The sequence below is a fragment of the Chiroxiphia lanceolata genome, chromosome 1 (genome assembly GCF_009829145.1).
Source record: "Chiroxiphia lanceolata isolate bChiLan1 chromosome 1, bChiLan1.pri, whole genome shotgun sequence".
Classification (NCBI taxonomy): domain Eukaryota; kingdom Metazoa; phylum Chordata; class Aves; order Passeriformes; family Pipridae; genus Chiroxiphia; species Chiroxiphia lanceolata.
Window position 1 is genome coordinate 109,629,953 of NC_045637.1, and position 27,801 is coordinate 109,657,753.

General features: G+C 44.6%; 2 protein-coding genes across 6 annotated transcripts in view; one reads left to right on the top strand and one right to left on the bottom strand.

Moving 5' to 3' along the window:
* ZDHHC3 (zinc finger DHHC-type palmitoyltransferase 3) overlaps positions 1-12,826 on the top strand; it is a 33,873-nt gene extending 21,047 nt beyond the window's left edge. For 2 of the 5 annotated variants that reach the window (XM_032681026.1, XM_032681031.1), the window contains exons 6-7: positions 631-761; positions 8,912-12,826. In XM_032681026.1, coding sequence (XP_032536917.1) covers positions 631-761; positions 8,912-9,151 — 371 coding nt within the window. In that variant the 3' untranslated portion in view covers positions 9,152-12,826. The other 3 variants (XM_032681045.1, XM_032681039.1, XM_032681053.1) reach the window with 3 other exon arrangements.
* A 770-nt stretch (positions 12,827-13,596) lies between these two features.
* TGM4 (transglutaminase 4) lies at positions 13,597-27,733 on the bottom strand. The gene is made up of 14 exons (XM_032692854.1): positions 27,420-27,733; positions 23,108-23,287; positions 22,866-22,972; positions 22,435-22,564; positions 21,667-21,785; positions 20,200-20,307; positions 19,484-19,658; positions 18,831-18,969; positions 18,485-18,588; positions 17,504-17,755; positions 16,487-16,843; positions 14,985-15,154; positions 14,385-14,521; positions 13,597-13,878 (listed from the first exon to the last, which is right to left on the bottom strand). The coding sequence occupies exons 1-14, from the start codon at positions 27,433-27,435 to the stop codon at positions 13,737-13,739; spliced, it is 2,136 nt and encodes a 711-aa protein (XP_032548745.1). The 5' UTR covers positions 27,436-27,733; the 3' UTR covers positions 13,597-13,736.
* Between the last annotated feature and the right edge of the window lie 68 nt (positions 27,734-27,801).

Consider the following 27,801-nt stretch of genomic DNA (forward strand, 5'->3'; position numbering starts at 1 on the left):
ACATTTTTCTTCCTCTTCCTTTCTTCTGCTTCTCTTTTGTATTTACCTTCTTGGTTTGGGTTTTTTTTTTTAGCTCTTGCTTGAGTTTGCAGTATAGATTATGAGGAAAAATAAGAATTTGGCTTAATCTGACCTTCTTTAGGTTATGGCTTAGAGCAGTTATGAAAGAAGCATACTCTGGTTTTAGGTTGTTGCTACGTATCCTCATGTCCTGACTGCCTGCTTGAGATTTCTAATTGACTTTATCACTGTGGAAAATCTGTTAAGACTAAGGTTTCTCTCTTAAACTACGGATGAAATGAAGTAGAATAGAGTCCTAGTCAGTATGCTGGGGAAAAACCGAAATGGAAAAGCAAGTTGAAGTGTTGCAGGGTTTGTGTGGGGGTTTTTTTTGGTTTTTATTTGCTTATTTGTTTGTTTGTTGTTGTGGTTTTTTTAATTGTGGGAGTGATCATTTTATGGTTGAATATCCTCAAGAATGTGAGAGCTTCCCTGTGTACTTTCTGGGAATGGTGACCATATAATTTATTTGTCAGTTTGAATATGGAGAACTTGTGGCTTAGCAGGTGTTTTGCAGCTGCTGCATTACTTGATGTCTACCTTTCCAACTCTGTTGTTTTGTCTTCACAGAATGCAGTTCCTTCTCTCCACCGACTACCGTGATTCTTCTCATCCTCTTGTGTTTTGAGGCTCTCCTATTTCTTATCTTCACCTCAGTTATGTTTGGGACCCAAGTACACTCCATCTGCACTGATGAAACGGTGAGTGTCTCACACCCTCTCTCCTTTACCTTGTCTCTCACCATTTGTAGAAACAGTGAAGGGTTACAGGTTTTTGCCTCATTGCACAGAAGGTTCATGTACCCCTTGAGGAAAGATCCAGTGTAATAAACTGAGCTATCACAGTGCTGGATTGTGGTCCCTGAAGGTTACTGTGGGAAGTAGTGTATGCCTATGTATTGGCTGGGATGCTGTGTTGATAGTACCTGCGATAAAGTAGGTATTGGTAACTGGGATTACTCTGTAGAGAGTGTTTTTCCCTATGGATTCAAGAACCTCTTTTTCTTTGCTTTTTCATTGGTATTGTCTGAAACTCAGCTGTGCCCTGATTGTCACTATTTACAGGTTAATGTACTGGAAAGCCAAGATGAGTAGGTGGGGGAGGGATACGTATACATGAACACACAGAGACTTCTTTTAGCCTGGAAGATTTTCTAGTTTTGGCTACTTATTAAATAGTTCAAAAACTCTTACCAGATGGAAAAAGAAAAGGGAGTGGAGTAGGCTCATGTAAGCCTGCTGGTTACAGTCTGCTGGAAAGCCATCAAATCATCCCCAATTCAAGGGTGGCATAGTAGAGGTTACATAGCAGTGTTGCAGCCCATCCTATATCCCTGCATTTCCCCACTTCTGTAAAGATGGAGCTGGTGACTCCTGGGTGTGTTCCCACACTTGTGAATACTTCTAGTCTTCACCAAGCACGCTCAGATACAATTGAATTGACTGGAGTGGTTGGAGAGAAGTGATAGTCTTAAAAGAGTGACAGCTCTTCTTTCTTCCCCTGCCTCTTTCAGGTTTCTTTCCCCTTGTTTGCCCATGGCCAGTGGAAGCTAGAATAGGGATATTTGCTGCCATTGGAGAGCTGTGATTGGCGTCATATGCTGTAAGGGCCCATTGCTCCCGCGGTTTTTTTTGCAGTGCTTTTTTTTAATGCTTGGCTTCTGCAAGAGGCTGATGTTCCACCTGTGGCTCTTCTATGTTCAGAGGAAGACTTCATTGTTCTTTCTGATGGGGAGCCCCAGGAAGAAGTACAGTGTTCTACAGATCCTGCTGAGCTTGAGTTTGTCAATAAGTTTGTAAGTTAGCAATGCTGCCTGTGAAATTATCATTTGAATTTCTCTGTCTTTGAAACCTGTCAAGACTTTTTAGAAGCTGCTTCCTACAGCAGGGCAACCAAATAAGTTCCCCGGATTTTCTCTTTCCCTCTAATTCTGGGGACTTATAGATGTTAAAGGAGCAATGCAACAATCTAAAATAAAAAAAAGTGAAATATGGTCTCCCCCTGTTGGGTTGTGTGTTTTCATTTTTGTTTTCTTTTTTGAATATGTACCCATAAGGATTTAGCTCTGTGGAATGTCTCATTGTTGATTTGCTAGCATTGAGCTAGCTGTGTCTGGCAAGCAATCTGTTTTGAGCAGAGGAATACTTCCAGGTGAAATTCTTCTTGTTGTGCTCTCGCAGTGTTTTACTTCACATTTTAGACAGCAGGGCTGTGTCTTACTCTTTTTTCACCTTTCTCTTCCAATCACTGGGAGACCTCATTCCTTATCTTGAGAATGCTGTCCCACCAAGATGGTTCCTTTCTGCCTGAAGGGATCCAGAGCCCTCGTATTTTGCTCTTGTCTCTGGAGGTGGCATTTACCAGGGATCAGCACAACTCCTGCAGTTGACCCATGTTGTGTTCTTCAGAGCTCCTAGCACCGGTAATTTGAGACACAAAGATGTGTTGCAGTGCGTTAATTCATAGCATGGGAGAGACATGTAGGTCAGGAGAAATGTTACCTTGCAAAAGGTGCAGAGTTAAAGAACAGAGTGATCTGCCTGCTGCTACCCGTGGAAGATTAATGCTCTACAAGGACTGCACTTGTTCATTTTGCTTCTGTGGCAGCCAGGCATATATGGCTTTCCTGAAAGACCAAATTCACTTTTTGGGTTTTAGACACAATGTGGAATTTTTAATTTTTTTTTAATGTTTTACTAGTGAATGTTTCAGCTGATTGCTTGATGGCTTATTTTTGTTCTGCCTCTAACCTTTACTAAACAATGCCAATGATTTCTTCGAATCAGTGTCTTATTTAACCCTTTCTCCCTGCTGTCAGCCCATGCATGTTTTAGCAGTGATTCTAATGACATACAAAGAGGCAAGAGGTAGACTCAGCTACACTGAGCCATGGGCACTTCCTGAACTTGCTTGGTGAATCTGGGAGCATTATAGAGATTATCTTTGGGTTTGTGGGGTTTTTTGTTTTGTTTTGGTTTGGTTTTTTGTCTGCAAGCTTGTAATGGATTCTTCTAAAACTTTTCCATCTGGTTAGCACATGATGCGTTCAGCCATTAAAACACATACTTTTTGTTTGGTTTTAAGTGGTGGGTTTTTTTTTTATTTGACGTCACAGACGATTGGATGTCAGGTCTTAAAATGTTTCTGAAGTACCTAGGACTGAACAAATTGAAAGTAATTTTATTTCCAAGGAACACTCTATAGCCTTAATATTTTTTAATATAAAGCAGTGAGAAGAAAAGGAAAGGCAATACAGGTACATTTGTATTTTCTTACTCCATCCTTTGGATAAGGGGTAACTGAGAGTAGACTTCTCCCCGAATCCAGAACTACAAAACCTGAGTATTTGACTGAAAATGTGATATTTCTGTTTTCAGGGAATAGAACAGTTGAAAAAGGAAGAGAGAAGATGGGCTAAAAAAACAAAATGGATGAACATGAAAGCAGTATTTGGCCATCCGTTCTCTATAGCATGGCTTAGCCCATTCGCAACACCAGACCAAGGAAAAGCAGACCCGTACCAGTATGTGGTCTGAGGAATTCTTGACCAGCATTTCCACTAAAATAGAAACATATTACAGCACTACTGTTACAAATTTTCCATGAATGTTTAAAACAAAAAGCAAAATGAACTTTTTTATGTCTATTAAATGGCTGATAATTGCAGAGAAAAAAAAAGCCCTGTATTCCACCATTTTAGATAATTCTATATCTCTGGCTGAAACTGCTGCTGCTTTTCTTTTTCTTTTTCTTTTTTTTTTTCTTTTTTTTTTATCACATTAACTTTACTGGCATTTGTTTCTCTCTGCTTTCTGTATGGCATAACTAATGTGAAGGGGATCCTCTCTTCTCTGTTATGACCCACCTCTTCTGAATAGATTCTCATGCTGTCTCCTGACTGTGATGAGCTCTGTGGATGACATGTGAGTGCCAACAGCCCTACACAGACACCTTTGGACTTCCTGAAGGAGCATGTTGCTCTTTCATAAGTGAACTTAAACAGGGAAGCAGATACTTCGTGTACCAAAAGGTGCAAGACGAGAAGGCAACACAGCAAGAAAACCAGTTGACCTGGTGATTGCATACAGTTAAAGTACTTGAAGGTTGCCAACACCAATTCCCACCCCACACTCTTTTTTCCTTCCAGCCACAGAACTGATTCCATCTTTCTGGCATTATTTTGTCTGTTCCCTCCCTAGTGTGCAGGAAATTGTTGCCCTTTTAGGATAACTGTGGCAGATTTAGAAGACTCTTTGGATTATTAAATGCCTTACACTTGCAGGAAAGGAAGAAAGCTAATTTTCAAGTGTTTAGAATAGCAGAATCATGTTCTTTGTGTGTGTTTGTCTTGGTAAATGACTTGATAGAGCAATGCCTGCTAAACAGTGTTAACGTGAAAAAAAATGACATGATGCCCAGATTACTATAAAGACTCATATTGATGGGATGTGTAAGTATACTAGGGTGATTAATTCTATATTCTTAGCATTGCCCTGGTTTAGAGCTTTGTAAGTCTTTTCTGATATTTATACATACGTGTGTGTGTGTGTGTAAACACATGCACATATATGTGTAAGTGTTTTAAATTGGGAAATATTTACGATAAGGAGCATGCATGCTGTTATGAACTGTGTGGTGATGGAAGTGGGAGGGACAGAAGGCATTCCAAAAACGGGTAAAGCTAAACCATTCATAACGGCAACTGACATCTTGTGTTCTGGCAGGAATTTTTTTATATTTTTGGATTGTGACTCCCATGGGCTCATCAGATGAATTGCAAACAAAGGAAGTATACAAATCAACTGTGTCTATGACTTCCAAGGAATCTTTTCTTTCCTTGGTTTAAAATAAAATGGTATTTTTTTGGAAACTAACCTGTTTAGACTGCTTCAAAGCCACGGGGAAAGGGAGGGAGATTGGGGAAGGAGAAATTTAATGGATGTCTCATTTTGGAAGTAGTGTGAATGCTGCATCTTTTCAATCTGTCAATGCTTCCATATGGAAAACAAATGCAATAAAACTTTTGCAAAAACTTGTTTGCCGTTCTTTCTTTCTTTGCTTCAAATGTTGGGAAAAATCTGTAATGGTTTTCTGAACTTTCACTTCCGTTTCTAAGCAGGCAGAAGCATACAAAAGTCAATTAACTAGGTGTTCGGCTTTTAAGTTTAAAAGTGAGTTAATTGGTAATACACTGACCTGTTAATCAGGGGTTTTATGTCTTCACTTGGGAGAGGTTGTAACTCTGATTTTAGTATGCAATGGTGTTTCTCAGAGAATCCTCCCAGCTTAATAATTAAAAGCTGGATCTTTGGCCAGGGTCAGTTCAGCCAGTGAGGCACATGTGCGTGGTAACTTGAACTGGTAGAGAATCTGGCCCTCAATATATCTGATGCAAAATCAGATATATTGACGGGAGAGGCTTTAGTGACTTAGGCAATTAACTAATGAATGCATCTCTTAGTTCAGTTCACTGCTTTAAAAATTTCTTCGATTATAAATTCTGCATTCCTGTTTTGATTTATTTTAATTAACCTTGTTGGTTATGCATCTTGGAGGAAGATAGGTTATGCTGTTCTGGCATTTTGACCATTGTGGAAAAATGTGTAACTACCAAGTTTTTCTTGTTTCAAACAAATGCAAATTGTTTAACAGCATTATGCAGTATTGATATTTTCAGTCAAACTGTTTGTTTTTTTTAAATGAGGCATCATCACAGAAATGCCATTGGTACCTGTCAGGTGTGTGTGTGGCAGTAACTGAGGGTCCTCAGTTTTACTTGTGCTGTGCAACATGATGGTGCAATTTTAATGATACTAAATGGGAGTCAGTATTAATATGAGAAAGACAAACTGGTTTGCTTCTGTAAAGTATTTTCTTGGGCAGGACAACCCATTTCCGGGTGCTTGTCTGTTTTAGCTTGGCCAAGGGAAATTGAAATCAAACTCAAATCAGGGTGCTCCTGTATTGGAAAGCTGAGTGGTACTCCAAGCAGAAATAAATGCAAGGAAGTGCTGTAAGAAAAGTCTGCCTTAATCGTGATTTCCGATGACAGTGCTTTCAGTGTCATAACCATCAAATTGTCACAATGCTTGTCTTTTTTCATTTTGCTCTTTCATGTTTTGAAAGTGCATTAAAAGAAATTAATGCATTGCTTCTAACGTGCAAGAGCTGCCCTGCAGATCGTTTCTGGGTCAGGCGACACAGCCCACCATCCTCTGGCACTGGACAGGAGCAGATACTGAGGGCAATAGTGGGAGAAACAGGGTATATCCTCCAGCATCATAGTGGCCACAGGTCAACCTTATCTTACTGTCCCCATGTTTGCAATGATGTACCTCTTACTGAAGTAGTAGTGTCCAGTATTTTATATTTGTTAGTTTATGTCTTTTTTTCAGTATTGGTTCAAAATTATATAACTTGGAATGGTGAAAGACCATGATGCATTATGGGAAAGATAAACAGGTGGTGGTTTAATTCCATATACAAAAGTCCCACTTTCTAAAGTAATGGTGGGAGATTTTATGTAAATATGTATATATATTTTAAATAAGTTCCATTAAATAGTAACAAAACGTCTTCAACAGCTGTGCTTTCCTTCCATCCTCTTAAATTCTTTTTAAGGCATAACCTCACACCCTACTGACCATGTGGCTGGCTGCCAAATTAGATCAAGATACAATTATAAAACTTGTGCTTATTTTGAATACGTGCTTTGAAGGGATTAGTGAGGTCAGGCTGAGAGAGAGAAAGTATGCCCCTCCCTGCTCTGATGAACTGCTCCCTAATTGGCATTAGCACAGCCTCAGCCTGACCTTGCTTATCTCCTTGGTTAGCAGATGGTGTGCCGAGCAGGTGAGTGATGGGGTTTTTTTGGGAGAAAAGGAGGGGTTGCTGCCCAGAAGTGTTCCAAATCTGTATTCCCAATCTAGATGGCAGCAGGGATCGAAACAGATTAAGCACGTGATTGAGGGCAGGGTTAAAGCTTGTGCTGCCAGGGAAGGGTTTAAATGCTTGGTGTCTGTCTCTCCTCCTGCTCTGTGCTACTTGTTTTCCTTCTCTCTAGATACTCACACAGTAAGTGCTGCAGCCGTGGTGCCAGTTTGTTACTAATGCATGGGAAATTTCTGCAGTTCACTAAGGAACAGCCAACAAGCAAAGGTGGTCTTCTGCTTTCAGCTGCTAAAGCCTCTGCCTCCTGGTTGCACAGCCACTGGGTGCTGGAAATGGAGTATCCTGGAGGAAGAGCACATGGTAGTGCTAAAATGCTCTGCTGTGCATGAGCACTGCTCTTCTCCCAGCTTGCCCAGCAGGGAGGTAAGGTCGGGCCATGGCTGCAGCAGCACCAAGTGTGGTATCCCAAGGGACCAGAGACTGCAAGGGATTTTTCCCTGGAGCTCTTGAAACTGTACATTTGCAAGCTTGAGAGCAGAGCGAGGGGATGCAGGCCTGTGTTTAGCATTCAAAGTCCTTCAGGGCTTGACTTTTTCCTGAAATTGCAACCCTGAAGAATTCCTATTTGGTGTTGTGTCATTCCTTTTTTCACATTCACTGCTGGGTTTCTCCAAAGTCAGCACAGAGAAACAGGGCATGAATGAAGCTCAAAAAAGCTTTGCACTTAGTGCTTCAATTTATGGTGTGTTTTCTCCTGGGTCTGCTCATGCTGACTCAATGTTATTGCAAAACTGGGCTGCTGCTGTGGTGTTATTTGTAAGGCTGACTGTGAGTGCAGCTGTGCTGCTTGAGCTCCTGCGTGTATTTGTTTCCCCCCACTGCAAAGCTTTGAATGTAGTGTGTCGTTAAAAAAAATCTGTAGAATTAGGACGTGACAAGTGTATCGTTCATCCAGCTCTTCTAATACCCTTCTTTCATACAGTTTTAACTGAATTTGCTCGTTTTTTTCCTTTCCTTGAGTTTCTCAAAACTGGGATCCAGTGTTCTCGCTTCTCTAAGAACAGACTTTCTGTGGTCATTTGTATGTCATTGTGAGTGTACCCTACCCAGCTGCAGATCTGACTCCTCTCTTACATGATACAGAAGATGTGCATAAAAAATTGTGCCCTATTTCACACTGGTAGCCTTAAAAAAAATATATTAAGAAAATAAATTTTAGTTCTTTATTTCTACATGGAAAAGGCTACCAAGGAAAAAATGTTGCTGCCCAGATTTGCTGTATCTGTTCTTTAAATACAATCAAAATGTTTGCTTTACTAAAAGCAATGTTCTTGGAGGGAGAATGAATCAGAATATTGACTGACTAAGGTTCCAGTCCTGTTTTTAAGCCTCCACTTCCACGTGTACAGAATTTCTCACCTCCCAGTGAGCTATCTGGCTTGCATTGTGATTTGTTTTTGACAATTTGGTAAATGGAAATTGTGTTCTTAAATATTTGCTCTTAACTGGGAGAGAGTGAGCTTCTAGGTGTGGCACTGGTAAATTCCTGATTCCTGGAAAAAGGTGCAGTATTTTGCCTGTATCTAAGCCATTTCAGAAATGCCCACATAAGGTGAAACTCTTAAGTTCTAACTGTATTTTGTCTCTTCTTGGAGGTATTCAAAAAGCCTTGTGAGAAGAGATCCATGTTTCCCAAAAGGCTGGCTTTTCAGGAGCCGTCTCTGTACTGTAGACGTCCATAGCAACTGATGCCAAAATATGTCTGCAAGATTCAGATTGTTTAGGGTTTTGTTGTTAAATTCAGAGATGAAACTCTCACTAACACAGGATGTCTGTCTTCATTGTTAACTCGAACTCAAATAGCATCAGTCTGGCTATAGATAGGCAGTTCTGCGTGTGCTACAATGCCCAAATACCTGCTATAAATGTGAGACGACCCTGAAGTCTTCTCTTCTTGCAGGGTATTGAGCGACTTAAAAATCAGAAGCCAACCTGGGAGAAGATCAGCGGCTGGGAAGGAATGAAGCTGGCATTCGGCGGTGCCTTCTCTTTGGGTTGGTTCAACCCTTTTTCAAACCTGAACTGCGAGAGGCCAGCACCGGCTGAAGTGGTGGCAGCAACTCCTGCGTCTGAAATACTGACCCAAGAAGAAATCGAGCAGTTTCTCGCTCGAGACGTTGCCATCCAGATACATGAATAAGCAAAGCATCCTCCATGATGCCAGGAGAAGCTTTCAGGTGTTTTTTGTTTGTTTTTTTTTTAATGACTTCTCGTGCTGGAGATTTAAGGCATTGTTTTTTAACATACTTTTGGTGCATTAAAAAATTCAGGACTATTTGTCTGGATGCTGGGTACAGCACTAGTGGAAGCAATGCAAATCTCCAGAGAGAGCTTTATAAGCGAGGAGGTTCATAAGCTCTTTTTCAGACCTGTTCCAGCTGCTTTATTGAGCTTTTCTTACATGGCCTTTAAGGACAGTTTATAATTGTCAGATAGATTGGTTCCAGTTCTGAGAAATGTGGGAGTCTGGTTAACTAGGGTGTCTGGTTAATCTTTTGTTCTTACAGCCTTTTGGAGGACTAAATGTGTGATGGCAAGATTAGCCCAGCTCTGAAAGTTTTTGTGAAAAACGCATCCTGTTTAGCCCATCTCATCGTATGGATGCTGCTTATGGGTTATGAAAGTTGCTGGGGTGCAGGTCTTAGCAGAGGTGGGATACAGGGTTATGGATGCAGCAGATGGATGAGCTTGCCCTGGGTGTAATTCCTTTGGGCTCTGAAATATCTCCAGGGGTAAATTTTTATCCTCTGTGTTTGTGGGACTGCCCAAGACTGGTGGTGCTTGTCAGAGCTGGTGGGCTTGTGGTGGTGCCAGGCTGGCCAGGAGCATTCACCTGTGGCAAGTGCAGCCAAGAACAGACAAATGTTGGCCCTGCCATTGAACTTTTGCCCCGGTTTGTTTGCACATAAGATGTATGGAGCAGGAGCTGCCTGGCCAACCTCTGCAGCCCAGAAAGCAGACAAATTGTCTAGGCCAGGTACCAGGGCTATTTCTGCAGTCAGAGAGAGAGAGAGAGAGAAACACCCTGCTGATGGAGGTACTGCCATCTCTCCATTTGACTTGTCTAATTTAGATGTCTCTCTTTTTTTCTTTTCTTGATAGGTAGAGTTAGTTAAGAATGAATAGTGCCTCTTAATCTTACTGAGGTTTAACGTTGTCCTAACAGTACATGCCACTGCACAGGATTTCATTACTCTAATTTTGCAGCCAGCTCCTGGTGAATGCTGTAGAAGGAACATACATCACTCAAAGAAGGCATCACTGCAGGTGGCAGTAGTTGCAGCAAAGTCATGCAGAGGTGTTGCTAGGCCCTGCATTCAGATGCACTACAAACACTTGGCATCCTCCAGATGTCAGGGTAATTTTAATTTAGACTGTTTTTCAAGTGTTTGGGGGTTTTTCCCTTCTGTCATATCCCTTAGCTCAATTGTCATTAGATGCGTGTTCCTGGTTTTCCCACCACAGAACATGCTTGATTTTATCTCCTCCTCCCCTGTAACATGGACCAAAGATAACTGCTTCCTCTCAAAAGTAAGAGAAAGGAGGTTTTGGGATGAAAGCATGGTATTGTGAAAGACCTATATGAAATTTTATTATTTATAGGAGTGATATCAAATGGAATTTATGCAGGATTTTTAAAAAAATTTTTACCCCAAAAAAGCATCTTAGGATGTATTAATGATGTGACATTCAGGGCTACTGTGGAGGGATGAGATTCTCTCCTGGACTTGTCCTCTGCCTTTTTCTGGCAAAGGTAATGGAAACAAACGGAGTGCCTTGACTGTTTAAGAACACAGCTTGTTCTTGCTAAAATCCAGGGCATATTTATGAACAGTTGTCCCATCCCGTCTTCTCTCTAGATGTCTGTCCTCTTTGTCAGTGAAAAATAGATCTAGAAAAAGTCCTTAGGAACTGTGTATTTATAACCTTTTGGGTAAAGGGAAGCACCCTGCATTTGAGGGGCAACGAGGTACCCTCTCATGTCATTTAGACATCAGATCTTGAGTGTCTTTGCCCTGTGCAGCAGTGGGATACCGAGGGAAGAAGCTTTCCTACTTCTGTGCAGCCCACATCCCTGTCTGTCAGCATCCCACAGGAAAGGGATGTCAGGGGCATACTCACATCTATAAGGGATTTCCTGTAGGGAGTAATGGGGATGTTGAAGGAGGAAGAGTAAGAGTGCCCTTTTTAGCTCGCGTTTTCTAATTTTGGCTTGCTGCTCTGCCTCTGCATCCAGTTAACATCCCTGCCTCTGGTGCTGTGTCTGCAGTGGGAATGGTGCTACAGGGAGAAACTAGTTAATGGCTGAAAATCATCTTGAGGCAGGTATATGGGAACATCAGCTTGGGAGAGACCCCCATGTCCTGCATTTCTCAGGACACAGATGCCACTAACATGGTTTTGGGTAGGCATGGATGCAGGCAGCATATTTTCTTCTCCACTCTCAAACCTGGTTCACCTCATCATGAGAACCGGAGTCCTTTGCTTCTGTTTCCCACCTCTCGTATTGTTCCTCAGGTACTGGCATTTCTGGGTTTGTTTTATTTTTAATAGGTGAAACGGAAAAACGGTGTGAAGAGGAGGGTGAGAGCCAGAACAGCCGTCTCCCCTCCTCAAATTACAGTTTGAGTGAGAGACAGGGACATGTCCCTGTGCCTTATGCAGAGCATGGACAGCCAGCCCAGCACCAGCTCTGGTGCCCCCACGACCTGGTGGAGTGATTTCTTACATCCAGCACATCAGTTCTGGTGTTTCTTGGCTGTCAGTCTCCCTTGTCCTCCTGTTCTTTCTCCCCTCCCGAAGTCTCAGTACCCCTTGGTGTATCTCCTCTGTCTCAGTGTAGTGTGACAACTATCAGAAATCACAGAAGTCTTCAAAAGTTGGAAAAATCTGTTTTATACACTGCTTTAGTATAAACCTCCTTCTTTGATGATTTATGTGGTCGCTTGAGACCAAACATGATTTTCATGAAATTGAAACCAAACCCTCCATTTTCCTTTCCTTTGCTCCATGCTGTAATAGGTTTGTCTTGCCCCTTGTTAAATCATGCCTTCATCTTCAAGCCATGCTGCTGTAGTCCCATCTGGGTTCTGGCTGGACCTTGCTAGGTCCCAGGGAAGGCTCTCCTGGAAATTATGCTTGTGTTGGGGGGCTGGGGAGGATGCTGCCTCTGCACTGCTCAGTGTGGGACATGGTCTGCTGGCAATCCCATCACTGCTCTGATGTGAGGTGTTAATATGTGATGGACAGGGCCATGTCAGATGTAGAAAGTGTTCTTGTACTTCTTACCTGGTGTCTTCTACAGCAGGTTTTCTATGCAAGTGAAGAATTTACATCTCTTAAAAATATTTTTTGCTGTTTGTAACTCCTTTTCATGCCTTCAGTTGCTATTATGTTTACTAAAGAACTAATGCTTCATCTGCCAAGGACCACCTGCTCCTCCCTACACTATGGACACGATGCACATGGACCCTGCACCCACTCTGCCTACAGAGAGGAGCTCCCACTCTCTGCTGTGCCACCACAGGAGATGGCTTCTTGGGAACCCAGTGTTGCTGTGGGGCACCAGAACACCGTGGGCAAAGGGGCAGCAGGGGTCAGGGCAACCTGACCCCCTTCTGTGGCCCAGCAGCCACCTCTGAAACACAAGAGAGGGGTTAAAACTTTCTTTTTTGCCCTTCCTTTTTTTTTTTCCTCCTCCCTTTTTATGGGGTGGCACATAATCCCATGTAGTCACCATTTCTTTTTCCCACTCTGTGGCCTTAATGCTCGAACATTTGCCTTTTAAATAAACAAATAATAACCCCCTATGTTACTGTGTGACTTAATTTTCTCTTTACTCATGGAAATACTGGAAACCCCAGTGTCAGACTGCTGCTGGCCATGCTGCGGCGATGCTGTGAGGCAGGGCAATCCCTTGCTAAAAGTGGGCTTGGGGGTTGCTGGAATGTGCAGTGCAGTGGTGGGCTCCAGCTGTGCACAGCTGTTGCCTTCTGTGTGATGGTGGCTGGAAGAACTCCAGATGTACATTGCCATCAAGGTTCTACCTGCAATCCAGCAGCATTCAGGGTGGAAGGGGAAGAGTAGGGGTTGTACATTTCTAGGGAAGCACTGGTAATGCAGCTGGAGATGGTACTTCTTCGAAAAATGGCTGAAAACCCCCAAAAGAGGTGGCATGGGAAGAAATGTATGAAAAATGGTGTTTGGGGTGACTGTGCCAGGTTTCCCCTTTCTGTGCTCTAAAGACAAGAAAAGGTGCATGCCAGTACATTCTCCAGATGGTTAGCTGGGAGGGAGAGGGAATCACCCAGGAGGGATTTGCTTGAAATGTTCCTTGAGCTACACAGCAGCCCGTGGTGCAGTGAGGTCCATGGGAGGTCCCATGGAGGACCACAGCACTGCTGGCCCTTTCCCCAGGCTCACACCCATCGTTGTCTGAAGCTGGCACCATCACAAGCTCTGATCCTTAGCAAGGGGTGAGTTTGGAGCTACTCCAGTGTGGCGATATCACACAACCCAATGACGCAGTCAGTTTTAACAACATTTATTGAATCACAATTAACTGCAATCAATGCAACTGTGCCCTTTAAGTCAGGCTAATGGTATTTTTGCTCTTTACTTTGAAAGTACTATCCAGCAATCAAGGAGGCAAGAAGTGCCTAGACGCCCAGCGATGCAACGTGCTTAAGCAAGGCAACTGTTTGCACCCCACCGAGGCACCGATCCTACTCGATGATGGTGATAGCCTTCTCTGCAGAGATCCCTTTGATCTGGTTTGAGGTCAGCTTGGCTACTATTTTCTTCTCTCCTAGTCTTGTTGGAGTGCATATTACTTCAGACTTCATGATCCTGCCAGGCATTATATCCCTAAGGACAAAAAAAACCCAAATAATCTTGGCATGAGATTATTGCTGCTTTTGAATAATTTCACTTAAAGAAATAGGCAATGCATGTGTTTGCCGGCAGTGTTTCCCTTTTGTCATGACCCACGTGCAGCAAGTGGGGTGTGGCATGGTGGCACTGGCTGGTGGTCCTGTTGATCCTGGGGACCTTCCCCAAAGTTAGTTCCCGCTACTGCTGAAACATTCAATTCAGCTCTGAAGGAAGCAGCTGTGTTCACACTGACCAGGCAGCACACGGCATCACAGCAGGAGCGCAGGGAGAGCCCCTGTCATGCCCCAATGCCCTGAGCCTGCCAACATCTGTGTGCTTCTTTCTCCTATGTGGACTGTGGCCAAACGTGGTGCAGTTTCAAACACAGCTGGCAAAGGGTCCTCTTACTCCAAATCCCCTAACCACTTCTCCAAGGGAAATTAAAAAAAAGAAACAAAGCAGAGTACTGCCAGGGTCATTTAATGGGCTCATCTCCTTACCCCTGATCAAACGTTGTCATCTTAAATATGCCCAAGCCCTCCACCAGCAGCTTGCAGTTTTCCAGAGCCACATTCAGCTTGTTCTTGAAGATGAAGGCACAGGTGAAGTCATTGTTCAGTTTGGCTACTTCGGGCATCTGGCAGAGGAGGAAAGAGAGGAACAAACCCAAACATCAGGGATCAGAGGGGTAATAAAGGTTCCAGAGCTGCTGCAGGTTTGCTGTGCACCACCAGCATGGTGTGGGACAACTCCTTCCCCCCTTCTATCCTTTCCACCCTCCCATGGAACTATGTTTTCCCAGCTGATTTCTCTCTGATTTCTCAACATGTTTTTCCTTCAGAAAATGGGATTGGAGATGGGCTCTGTACAAACTGCCCTCTTCCATCCCCTTCCCTCCAGCAGCCCCTACCTTCCCATTTTAGATGGGGCAATAATATTTTCATTTCATGGCTGCTTTCAACTTTCAGGTAAGGGTTGAATAGCCAAATAAAATGCTGAGGACTGAGCATCCCAGGAGGCAGTTGTTTGGGATATCCTCCTGTGAATGCCACACTGAGCAGGGCTCAGTTCCCCAGGAGCCTGGCTGCTGCCTGCCTCACCTGGACAGTGATGGGGGGGTACTCAAATCTCATTGACGTCTCCTTGGTGAGTTTGTCATTTGTTTCCTTGACCTCAGCAATGGCAGTGACAAGGATGAGCACTTCATCATCCACCGAGGCCAATGTCTTCATATACGCGTCAGGTGCTATTTTCAGAGGGATCTGCATTTCTGCAGGAAAGAAAATGCAACTTGATGCTTCATCACACACTCAGGAATTGGGTGGCAAAGTCAGCTCTGGTGGCTGGTGTCTCAGGGTGTGGGATGAACTGTATTTCCTGAGACCATGCTGCTTTCCCTTCAGGGTGTAGCCCCTGTTGGGGGAAGCCCTGGCTGGGCGGGCGGTACCTGGCACATGCCGCCCATGGGAGGGGTAGCTGAGTCCCGACAATCTCTCTGCCCAGATGAGCACTGGCTCAGGTTCACATCCAGCATCTTAGCAGCCCTCATCCCCGGCTGCCCCAGCACTCAGGAGGAGGCAGAGGAGCAGGAGATTAGGTACATCTAAACCTGTGTCCCCTGGGGTTTCTCTGAGGCACTGCTTGCTATAAAATTGCTTGCTTTCCTTTCATTTCAGATTTTATTTTTAATTGTCTGGACAAGCTTCCAGCGGCTCAGGAAAGCCCTGAAGTCAGCAGTGCTGGTGTCTGAGCATTGCTTTAGCTGCAAAGCTTCCTGGCTTCTTGGAATAAAAACAAAAATGTCTGTCCTTTTCCCTAAATGTATGTATGTATGTATATATGTTGGACACACCTTTGTGTCCTACCCTGCTGCGTTTTGACAGTATTAAGACACTCAGCACTCACCAACAGCAGAGATTTTTTTTTTTTTTTTTGCAAGAGTGACTCATGCTTGGAATGAGCAAAGGGTTGTTAATTATTCATCACTCGTTTGTCTCTTATTTAGCAAATTTCAGTTACACTGCTGGGGATCAGAAATGCAACCCGGGTCACTCAAAGATACACAATGCACAGGAGCAAACAGCTCTTGGGATCAGCCAGGCAGGCAGTCAGGAGGCGGAAATTTCCTTGGGCAAAAAATTCAGAAAATACACTCACCAGCGTCACCACCACCAAGATCAGAGTGGCAAACAAGAACAAAACAAGGCTGAAATTTCCAGCTATCTAAATCCTGTGAGGGATCTAATCCATCAAAGCCTGCAGTGGCATCTTTGATGTTTATACAGTAAGGACAGGAGGGAGATACTCCAGCACACTTCACTCACACCATGGAAACCTCTGTCTGCCCACACTGATGTATTTCTAACCACCTCATTGAAGCTGCAGCAGGGACAGGGCCTTCATGTTTTAGTCCCTGCTGCAGAGGGATCCCAGTCTGTAACTGAGACTTCCAAATGCGGTAACAAGGGAGGGAGGTAGCAGGCAGGCAATTTCTGCTCTTCACAAAGTACAGAGCCATACACTGGTCTATAGTGGAGCTATTACAAATCCCAGACTGCCACAGTAAATAGTGCACAGAACACACCAAGCTTTCTGGTCTTACCAGATTTGCCTTCAAGCTTGATGGTCTCCTTGATAGTTCCAAGGTTGGCCTGAACTTTTCCAGTATAGTACTGCAGCTGGCAAGAGCCAGCAAGATCAATGGTCCAGCTTCCAGGAGTAGATGTCTTCACTGTGATGGCCAGTTCAAGGGGATTGCCAGGATGCAAAGCTTCCGTATTGGTTATCTCAAGATGGAGCCCAGTCTTGGTGACTGTCTCGTGCAGGACCACAGGCTTGTTTGTACTTCTACGCATACCCTGTTCCTCCATAGTTGAAGCGTAGCCTGAACGAGGAACCAGTCCTGAAGGGCGTATGAAGGAGCAAGCTCTTTCCATGGACTTCCTTTCCTCTTTGGAGCCTGGATAAAGAAAAATATGGATGATATCTGTATCTCAGTCTCCTCACGCAGAGCCATCTTCCCTTTATTTATGCTTCTGTTTCTAAGCAGAGAGGATGGAGGATGTCAGGGCACCTCCAGCCTCTGCTCAGGAGACCTTCCTGTTTACACTACCACCAAATCTAACTAGCATTTTGGACTAGAAGAATTTCCTGAAAGAGACACTTTTGGAGGATGGATGCTCTTAAATTTTTCAGCTTGATATTTTTGTCCTACTCACTGGAAAGGGTTTAATAATCTAGGACAACATGGCTGGATCTGATAATTGTCAGGAGAAAGCATAGGATTTTTTGTTTCCGATATGGTGTGGGGAAAGGAAAGACAAAAAGGAAAAGAATGAAGAAATAAAGCAAAGGTCAGTCTGATGACTAGGTTCATCACTCAGTCCATTTCTTTCATTGCCTGCTAACTTGCTTGTCCTTAAAGAGCAGCCTATAGGTGTCACTGTGGGCATGAGGATGCCCAGGATAAGTGCTGCCTCCCGAGGGTCTCCAGGTCTTACACCAGGTTTGTCACTGCAGCTACTCTTGCAGTTTTCTCCTGAGACAACACGTGTTGAGGGTGACCTACATGGTCAGGGGTCTCCTCTTTAGCACTACATTAGAGGATTGGGGCAGTCACCTTCAGGGTACTTGTACTGCAGGGTGATGTCTTCCCGCTCGTTCCGCCCCACGGCTTTTGTGCTGATGTTTTTGCCGATATCCTGGGTCTCCGTGCTAACCCTGATGTACTTATCCTTGCCGTTCACCTTCTTGACAATCCAGTAGACTTTGTCAGCATTCACCTCTGCATACACAAACTTGCTATCGTAGGACAAGTACACATCTCCTTCTCGGACAGCCTTCACTGAGCATGGACCACACTGGAAAACACCTAGAAAGTGCATTCAATACCAGCTGATTTTCCAAAAATGAGCAGTGAATCCAATTTTTATTCTACTCTCAGACACACTAAAGCAGGAATCTGTGGCCATGGTAGTTGACACTTAGCAGTAAATAGTCCTCCAACTTAGTAATGAACTCCAAAAGCTCTTATTCATTCCACAGCTGCTTGGGCTTTTTTGTAGATGGCCAAGGTCTGGTAAGAGGTTTTATGTGTTTCCCCTCACTTATACAATTTTAAGGTTAAAAAGTCGCAGCTTAGTTATGGAGTTAACTGAGTCCAGACATCGGTGTTTGAACTCCTGGCAATATTCCACTTTCTGCACTGCCTTGAGAATTAATGTTTTGAGTTTTTTTCTGCTTCCAAATTCCCTGAATCTGTGCAGGGAGGGTAGTCACCAATTTTGGTGGTCACTCCTCCCATCTACCAATGAACAGGCTCATGATCTCCATGCCTTAGGTGTGCTCTAACCTCTGAAATGACATTCATGTCCCCATAGCATTCTACAAAGTTGTTTTTCTGCCTACCAAGAGATGCTGTTCCTCCCATCCTGGCCTGAGATGGCAGGAGTGAGATCTCCTGCTTTAGGGTGTCACTGCCCCAGCACGTGAAGATGTGCATGGAGAGTATGTGCTTTGCTGAATGGGGAGCATGGCTTTCATACAAAATGTCCCTGCCTCCCTCAAGAGTTGCAGAAGAGCCTTTCTAGGTAAATCCTACCTTGACTTTGCTCCTGAGGAGTTGCATCAATTGCCTGCCAGCCATCAAACCCATCTGGCAGATCTGTCCGCTTCATCCAGACATCGTTCCACACGTGGAAGTTCCTGCATGCATTTGGGTTGGAAAGAAAAGGAGTGAGCTGTTACAGCCTGAAGAGTCATGATCCCTTCCCTTAAGCCTTTATTAAGGGCAGATTTAATAGGTATTTGTGTGTAAGCCTGTGAAACCCCAGGCTTTCTCTGTCCTGGGCAATAGGGGAAATTATCAAAGGAATTGCTGGGGGTGGGAAATGGGGCACTGCAAGGCAGCACAAGGGGTAGAAAGCATTAGCTCCATTTGACAGTACCAGACAGAGTCGAGAGACATCCAGTTCAGCTTTTCTCCTGATTCATTCAAGTAAATGTCAACTCTCAGGTTCTCCTCCGTATCGTGCGCCGAGTTGAAGGTACTAACGCAGCGGGCTGGAACTCCCAAGCAACGCATGACTGCAGCATAGACCGACAAAACACAGGATCACAAAATCACTCAGGTTGGTGGGCATCTTTGGGGATCATCTCATCTGACCCCTCTGCCCACATAGGGTCTGCTAGAGGAGATGCCCAGGACTGTGTCCAGATGGCTTTTGAATATCTTCAAGGATGTAGATTCCATAACCTCTCTGGACAACCCATGCCAGTGGTTGGTTACCCTCATGGTGAAAAAAACTATTTCCCATGTTCAGACAGAACCTCCCATGTTTCAGGTTATGCCTATCACCTCTGGTCTTTTCACTGGGCATCACTGAGAAGAGCCTGTCTGTGCCCCACTCCTTCCTGTCAGGTATTTATACATAAGGATAAGACCCCCAGAGCCCTCTCTTCTCCAGGCTAAGCAGTCCTGGCTTTCTCAGCCTCTCGTTACATGACAGACCCTGCCACCTCTGCTGTTCAGAGGCAGGGGAATTTGACTTTCTAGCACAGTAATTAGGATGTTAGAGAAGGGAGACAGTTCACTGTTTACCTGTAGTGAGGACTCCTGCGAAGACCCAACATTGGCCATAACTGACTGGCTTCTTTGTTTTGTAATACTTCTGCAAAATTGTGACACTCCCAATCCAATCCATAGGGGACGTCCCACCACTGTAATTCCCTGACCAGTTCCCCATCAGGACACCGCTGTCATCATTGGCATTAACCTGTGGCCACACACATATGCAAAGGAGAAAAATAAAGGAATGAGGCTGAATGAGGCTTAAATCCTCGTGGTCTCTGCCCTCTCTGTGTCTTCCCAGGTGTTCCACAGCCCTGTGGCACCCAGCAAGGCTTCTGGTGCTGTCTGGGGGCTCCCCTGGTTGGAAACCCTCTATCTGGGTATTTAGAGGGAGGTGGCACTGCTGCTCGGGGTAGTCAAAATTAACCCTGCACCCAGCGCTCCAAGAAGGGTCCCACCACAGAGAGCAGTTACTCCATCAAAACACAATCTTTGTGTTGACCCCACCAACACAGCTGATGAGGAAGAACAACCACTGGAGCAGCTGCAAGCTTTGGAGATGGGAAGATATTTTGTCCACCTCTTCCCTCGACCCAAAATGCCTCTGGCTCTTTCCTTGCAGTTTCTCAAAGAAATCTATTTCAGATACTTCCTGAAATGGTGTTCACGGTCCCGGGGAAGGAAGAGCAAGTAAGAAGGAGGAGGGAGTTCTGGAGGGGCAAAGCACTTCACTGAGAGAGGCTTACCAAAGCAGACATGGCTCTGGACACATATGCAGGATCCCTTCTATCAGTCAGACTGAGTTTGCTTTTGTCCAGTAGATACATGCAGGCGTCCAAGATGAATTCCTCAAACTGTTTTGTGAAGAAAATGGAGGCATTTTTATATGCTGCTCTAAAACAGAATTTGCTTGTCAGTGTAAAGCAAATACTTGGAGGAAACTGTCTGACAAGCTCTAACTTCTAAACTTCCTTTATGATATTAAATTTTCAAGGCTATGGGGCTTCCCAAAGCTGTCTTCTCCAAAGAAGGGTTAAAATGAAATCCTACTCTGGAAGACAAAAGCCTGTCTCATGTATCTTGCAAACACCGTTGGAACCCGACCCAGTAATCTTTACTTCTGTGACTAGTACTAAGTCACCAATGTCATATACCTTCAACTCTGCAAATTAATCACAAGAGTAATGAAAATTTAAGACCACTACAAATATTCCGTCTATTGACATAGGTACAAAATGAACCTTGGAAAAAAGAAAGGTACGTAAATGCAGATTATTACAGCAAAGATTCCTAATAAGCAAGTGGTGATAAGGCTCCCTGAGGACCAATTCACAGAGATGTCAAACATCCGATCCAAAGAAGCTTGGCAGAATATCAATATCAATGCTCATTGCTTAACAGCAGAATAAATATTAGGATAGGAACAGCCCTATGATGATGCCCTTTGGCCCCTTTTGTGCAAAGGCATCAGTGAGAGCACCTTTGTTGGGCTATCTCTATCCTGCAGCTTGAAATTGTAAACTTATAAAACGAACAAAAAAATGAAAACAAAAGCAAAAACAGAAAACAGATTCCAACATCTTTTTGTGGGGAATTCTGTCTGGATATGATGCAGGATACTCTGCTTGGGTGCCTGTGTGCTTTCTACAGGATGCCAGTAAATCTGCTCTGGCATCCACCTCTTATCTCTAACCCAAGCCAATTCGACATTCCTTTCCTCTGGAGTTATCTCACAGGCAGTGTGAAGGAACACCCTTCCTGAGAGAGTGGCTGATTGTGTCCTGGACCCAGCCATCAGTGAAGGCACCACTTGAAAGGTGATAACCTCTGCCAGCACTTCTACCCTTTTTATTCCTGTTCATGATGCAACAGGTAAATAATCAGACTTTTTTCCCCTGTCAGCCCCCTCCACAGCTCATGAGCTGGTTACCAACAGCTACAGTTGCATGAGAGCAGGAATTCCCTTAAGGGAATTTTTTCAACCACAACTCTGTCCTGAGTTTCAACATTCTTTGCCACGGATCACATGATCTGACTATAAATGTGCTATTAAACACCATTCTCCACCTGTAGGTGGGTTACTCTAACCGGGTGAGCCCTCCCAGTGAAGGCAGCAGGACCATTCCAGCACTTTTTGCTACTCACAGGCTTAAACTGTTTATAAGTCTGATTCACTGAAACAAATGCCGAAGGGGAGAATAAGGGTGTTTTACCTGCCCAAAATTCCAGGGCCTATCATATATGCTGTATGCAGACCCAACATAGATGTAGCCTGTGTCGTTGAGCACATACTCCTTTTTCTGTGCCTCATCGTCCATGAAGACGGCATCATCTGGAAAAAAAAAACAACCCTCAGAAGTTAGGTGGTTTGCACACATTATACGAAATTTCCCATGGAAAACTAAACTGGGGGAATCAATGGTCTTCAATATTCACACCAAATAATGACCATGTAGTACTCACATTTTTTTGTTCCTATTGTGGAAGAATTTCCTATAAGATTATCCTTTATTTTCCCCCTGTAGGTCTATTGCTACATGACCACTCTTTTATTATAGCAAAAAGCTTATTTCTGAACACTGTAGTGAACTAGGTAGATAGCAGAGAGAACTGGGTAACTGATTCCAACTAAGAACACATGGTTTTATGTCTGGTTATTTTTTGTCTGAATTTTAAGCCAACTCATTCCTCTCAGTTAACCTTTGTGATGGCTCAGGGAAACAAAGAGGGGTCACAAAGAGGTGCCAACAGAGGTGACAGAGAGATGGTACTCTATGTCCCATCACTGGAGAGTGCCCAGCAAGGAGCTGGCTCATTGCTATTGCCCAGCTTCCTACTAGCTCCATGAGGTTGCTGTTTGCAGTGTTTTAGGGGGAAAAAGCAATGTATGTAAGAAGGAAAGGCAAAAGATGAAGAAAAGTTCTGCCAAAGGACAGTCCCTGGCAGCAGTAATTATCACCCCCAGCTGCAGGACCACTCACCTTTACACCAGGGATTGAACAAAAGGTAGATGACACCATTTTCAGGCTTGTAAATGTTAGTCCCAGTCTTCACGTTCAAGGTGTATTTTCCCACAGGGGCACTGGGTGAGCTGGTGACAGACAGCAGGCACTGAGGAGGCAACAAGGAGAGACGGCATGAGGGACACTCCACCATGGTACAGGCACGGCACAAACATGGTGCCACAGGACCAGCATGAGTGGCAAAGCTGGTGGCCATGGAGGTCCATGCAGGGAGGGAGGGCAAGGCAGTAGGATGGGGCCAATACTGCCTGCGCGTGGGGGGAAAAATGAATTAGGCAGGGCAAGGCTGATAGGATTAAGGGAAAGCAGGACAGGTATGAGGATGATTTGCTCTGTAGCTTCTGGTGGGCTTGGCACTGGGCATTGAGCCCCTTGTCCACAGGCTCTACCTCTTTGCCATTCTTCTTGACAACGGAGATTTTCCACCCGTTGAAACCCTGCTCCTTCTCCGGTTTCAGTGACATCAGGCTCCCCCTGATTTTTGTCGGATTTTCACCTGGAAACAAATTCAAGACAATATGTGGGAGGGTTGCACAGGTCTGCAATGCCTGTGCAGTGCCAGGATCAGGCAGCTGGAGGCTCCCAGGGCTCTCCATCTTTGCCCAATGTCTGCAGAGGGGATCCTACTTACCGATGCTGAAGCGCAGTGACAGCTTGTCAGCAGCCTTCAGCTCCCTGTTGAGGCTGACCTGCACCCGGAAGGGCTGCCCACGCCGCACCACCAGGTTCTTGATGTTGTACCCATCTGTCTGGTGCTCGCGGGTGTTCTGGCTCTTAAGAAAGTCAATCCCAGTGGCCTTCAGACTGGTCTCTGGAAAGACATTAGCAGAAAAGGAGAGAGGAAAAAAAAGAGATTGATGGTAATTGCTCAGCGAAGTTTTCTTATTATTATTGCAGCCCTGTGAGTTATCAAAACATCTAGAGAGCCCAGTGACCCAGCACAAGGAATCACATTGAGTATCACTATAACTAATGGATTATCAAATAATAATTAACAGTAGCTTTTACTGCTCCTCATAAAATGTAGCACACTCAGTCAAGCAGGGAGTAAACCGAATATGCCAAAATTCAGCTCCTCTCAATTGTCGAGATCCCCAGTGTCTCTGGAATGCCAAGGGCCTGGGAAATGGGACTCTTAAGGACACCGAAGCTGATTCTTTATATTTCCCCCTCAAAAATTAGTCCCAAATAATATCACAACAGTCATCACTCAACCTCTTACAGAAATCTGCATATGTGAATATTTGCAAGGTTTGTTTTCTTTTTCCGTGGACTTGGTTTCTTTTACAACCTGAGGAACCAAAGGAAGGCTGGAAGCTAGCTGTGCTGCAGAGATGTTGCCTGCCTAGGGGGATGATAAATGTGAGGGGCAAAGCACTATAAATTATAGTATAGTATAATAATGTATAATATATTTAATATAACATCTAATATACAAAATATATTAATATTCTTTACTGTGAGGGTGATGAGGCACTGGAACAGGTTGCCCAGAACAGTTGTGGATGCCCCATCCCTGGAAGTGTTCAAGGTCAGATTGGATGGAGTCTGAGGAACCCGGACTAGTGAAAGGTGTCCCTGTCCATGGTAAGGGGGCTGGAACTAGATGACCTTTTAGGTCCCTTCCAATCCAAGCTATTCTATGATTCTACTGTAATATAACATAAGATAAATAGTATAAACCAATATAAAATAATATAAATACCCAGAGGTCAACCTCAGACACCCTGGGCAGTACAGTAGGGAAGCAGAGTCAAGCTGCAGCAGTCCAGGGCCAAAGAGTAGGAGGTCAAGGCAGGAGGCTGTTCCTACTCCAGGTGGATTGCTGCAGCACACTCACCACAGGGCACTGTCCCCCTTCATGACAACTAGTGCTTTTCCCATTTGACTTCAGCACAGATTTGAACTCCAGCAAGAATCCCTTGCAAGTGCCTCACTCCCATCCATTTTCAACAGAGCAGCTGATTTTGTAAGTCAGAATATTTAAAATCACTGTCTCCTCCCCTGCCCTTTACTCCTGCAACTCTGGACAGGAGCAGGGCTGGGAAAAGCCTCAGCAACTCTATGCCCAGCAGCTCATTGCTCAGGGTTGTGGCATAGGAGTGGAGCTCTGAGGGGCACAACCCAGTGATACACTTGAGCAAAGAGAAAGCCCTCAGCTTTCAGTGGTGATGCGGATTTGGGGGTCACTGCATCAGGCTTTGGCAGGCTGCCCTGGTATGACAGGGAAAGCCAGGGCATGCCAGAATGTGGCTGAGCTGTATTTCTTTGGGAGCATTTTACCTGTCTTGGACCTGCCCATTAAATATCCTCAAAGGATAAATTCCGTGTGAACAGTAGGGAGTAACAATACCTCATAAGCACTTGTCTCATGAGTGATTCAGATGAAGACATGGGAGAGGCAAAAACGGCTTACGGTAACTTAGAAGTTAGCAAGTCAAAGGCATAATGGCTGAAAGGATTAATTCACCAAATGTCTTGACAGATTTGCATGATACCAGGCAACCATGCTAACTTGAGTATCAACAAGAGCCATTCCTAACACTGAAGAGTCTGAAATCTGCTGGCATCTGCTGTGGCATGAGAGATGCCACATGCAGGGCTGGACCCAGGGCAGGCTGAAATCAGTGTCACACTTCCTACTGCAACCTGTGCTGGGCAGCAACTGCAGCCTTGAGTAAACTGAACTGACCAGATTACTACCTCCAGGTATTTCTTCTTAGTAACTATATAAACCATATTTATCTTAATTACATTACAGATATCAGTGCCACAGCAAATAGACTTAAATTGACCAGCACCTTTTGTTAACTGATACAGTTTTCAAGTGCTTTTTGTTTGCTTGCTGCATGCCAGTTGCTGACCTTGGGCTGATGTTTTGTGCAACGGGGTGTGCGTATGTTTATGTCAAAAAATTTCAGATGGAGCTAGCTCCTTAATCCTCTTGAGGATGAAGAGGAAGTCCATATTCCTTAGCATTAAGAAATCTGCAAACACTAAAGCTGCTCAACCTTGTTCTTTATGGAAACCCTGGTGTTGTGCTGAGAAGATATCAGAAAACAGCCCTGGTGATGGGAGAGGGCTACGAAGAGATGTGGGACTTGAATGCATAGGATGGATGTGGGAAAGGGCTCTGGGGAATCCATCCTTCCAGCATTTCTTAACTTAGGAATTGCATTTCCATCTCCTGTTTCTAGACATCACCAATGTTGAGGACGCATGGAGAAAATCTGCAGACAACAGCTGCCTTGGAATATGGCCTGACAATGCTGCTCAGTGCCAAAGACCTGTCTCCGCTCAGCACTGCCCATCAATTGCATTGCATTTATTCCTGTGCAAACACACCCGTGACACCCTATGATCTGACCGGCACGGTGTCCTGCGCCAAGGAATGCCTCAGAGCCAGCCAGTGGCGCACCCATCACCACATCCGAGGGGGCTTGGCCACAGCCTGTCTTCCCTGGGCAATCCACAACCTGCTGCTTTCAGCTTCCTGCTCTGCTCCCTGGCCAGGGCACGGAACTGGGCACCCACACACCCCTAGTCCAGCTGCCTGCAGGCACCTCCATTTGCCAACACGGAAATTAATGATTTACAGCAGAGCTGAACATGCCAAGAATGTGCCCGCTCGTGGGATGGAGGCTTGAGCTGCAAGAGGCAGTCCTGTCTGCTCTTGCTCCTGGGGCAATACAGAAGCAAACCCAAGTCCCAAACGCTGTCAGATTTTTTTTCCTTCCTTATTTTTTTTTTTTTTAACAGAAGAAATTTCAAGGCAGTATTTTTATCTCCTAGTTCAATGATTTATCACTTACAGAGCTTGTTCCTACACTAACCCCCTGGTCCCATTGCATTGCTACCTGCTTGGAGAGATGTTCAGAGTTTCAAGAGCACAGTGATCAACCAGAACAAAACTGGGGACATGAGGACTTGGCACCAGTAAGGATCTTGGGCTGATGATGAGGTGATGTGGTTTAAAAAGAAATATTAACACGGAGCAGAAAATTTTAGTAGGCCTGGTTTCAGTGGGAACATGGGCTGCTCAGAAGGACAGGGCAGAAGTGCGATGAGGACTGTGGTATTTTCAAGAGAGAACAAAATATGGATACCCGCATTTACTGCCGATCCTTGCCCAGCCTCCAGGTAAACACTCTCCCATCCCAGAGATGTGAGATCACATCCCAAGGATGCTGCTGTCCAAGACTTCCTGGAAAATTTCAGCTCATACACAGAGTACAGAGATGTGAAATTGAGGGGCTTGGAGTGGTGTCAGGACACCCTTCCCCTCCTGAAGGCTGTGGAGCCATGCTCCCAACTCTGCTGTAGGCACTACCCAGCCTGCATGTGCAGCTGCTCAGCTACATCCCAAACCACAAAGATTTTGGACACCCTGGCGTTTGGCTGGCCAGTGGTAGTGGTTCAGCAGCTAAGCAGGAGTGACTCAGGCACCTTTCTAGGTATGTGCAGCATCTCCTGAGAATGGGGCAGCAGGACAGGACAGCCATGGGATGGAGCTCAAGCCCAAATAAATCCTCTTTTCAGTTATTTCACAACTTCCATCAGATGCTATCAACTGTCACTAAAGAGCAATAATCTACATGATTAAGTGACCTGAAACAAGAGAAATTCTTTTAACCTTGACGTGGAACAAGTTTAAAAGAGCTGCGTTTTTTCCCATCATTGATAGAACCACATGCCTAGAGGTTAATGAAAAGTGATGAAAAATGGGTTGCATTATTCAGTTGGTTTGCCAATCTGTCAAAACCAGAATTTGCACAGCCAGAGCAAACTGATCCCCCATGAACAGTGGTAACATCAAAACTCCTTTCCCCAAGGTGTCACCCATGGCAATCAGAGGGGTGAGAATCTCTGGAGCTGCCATCCTCCTTGCAGTAGATTTGCCAAACCACACATCTAACATATCATATCACGCAGTAAAAACTCACCAGCGGTGCTGCTCATGGTTCTTGTCAGAGTTTCTACCTGAGATATCTGTGATGCCAGCAGCTTCCAAGCTCCTGAGTAGTCTCTGCCACTTGCTTCTGACTGGGGAAAAGGAAGACAGGCTGCCCTTTTTATCTGTATCTTGCTCTGAGGTGTCAGCAGGTCCACTGCCAAGGGGTGGTGTTTAGAGAAAGGAAGTTCCCGCGGAAAAAAAAAAAATGACTACAACTCCCTCTGCACATAGTCAGACTCTGAAAAACAGCGAAACTTAAATCCCGACTCACATGGAAGGTGATTTGCACAATCAGATGACAAGTGGACAGACCCTTCACTGACAAACAGTAAAATCATGGGCTAGATGAGTAACAAGAATTCACCTATGCC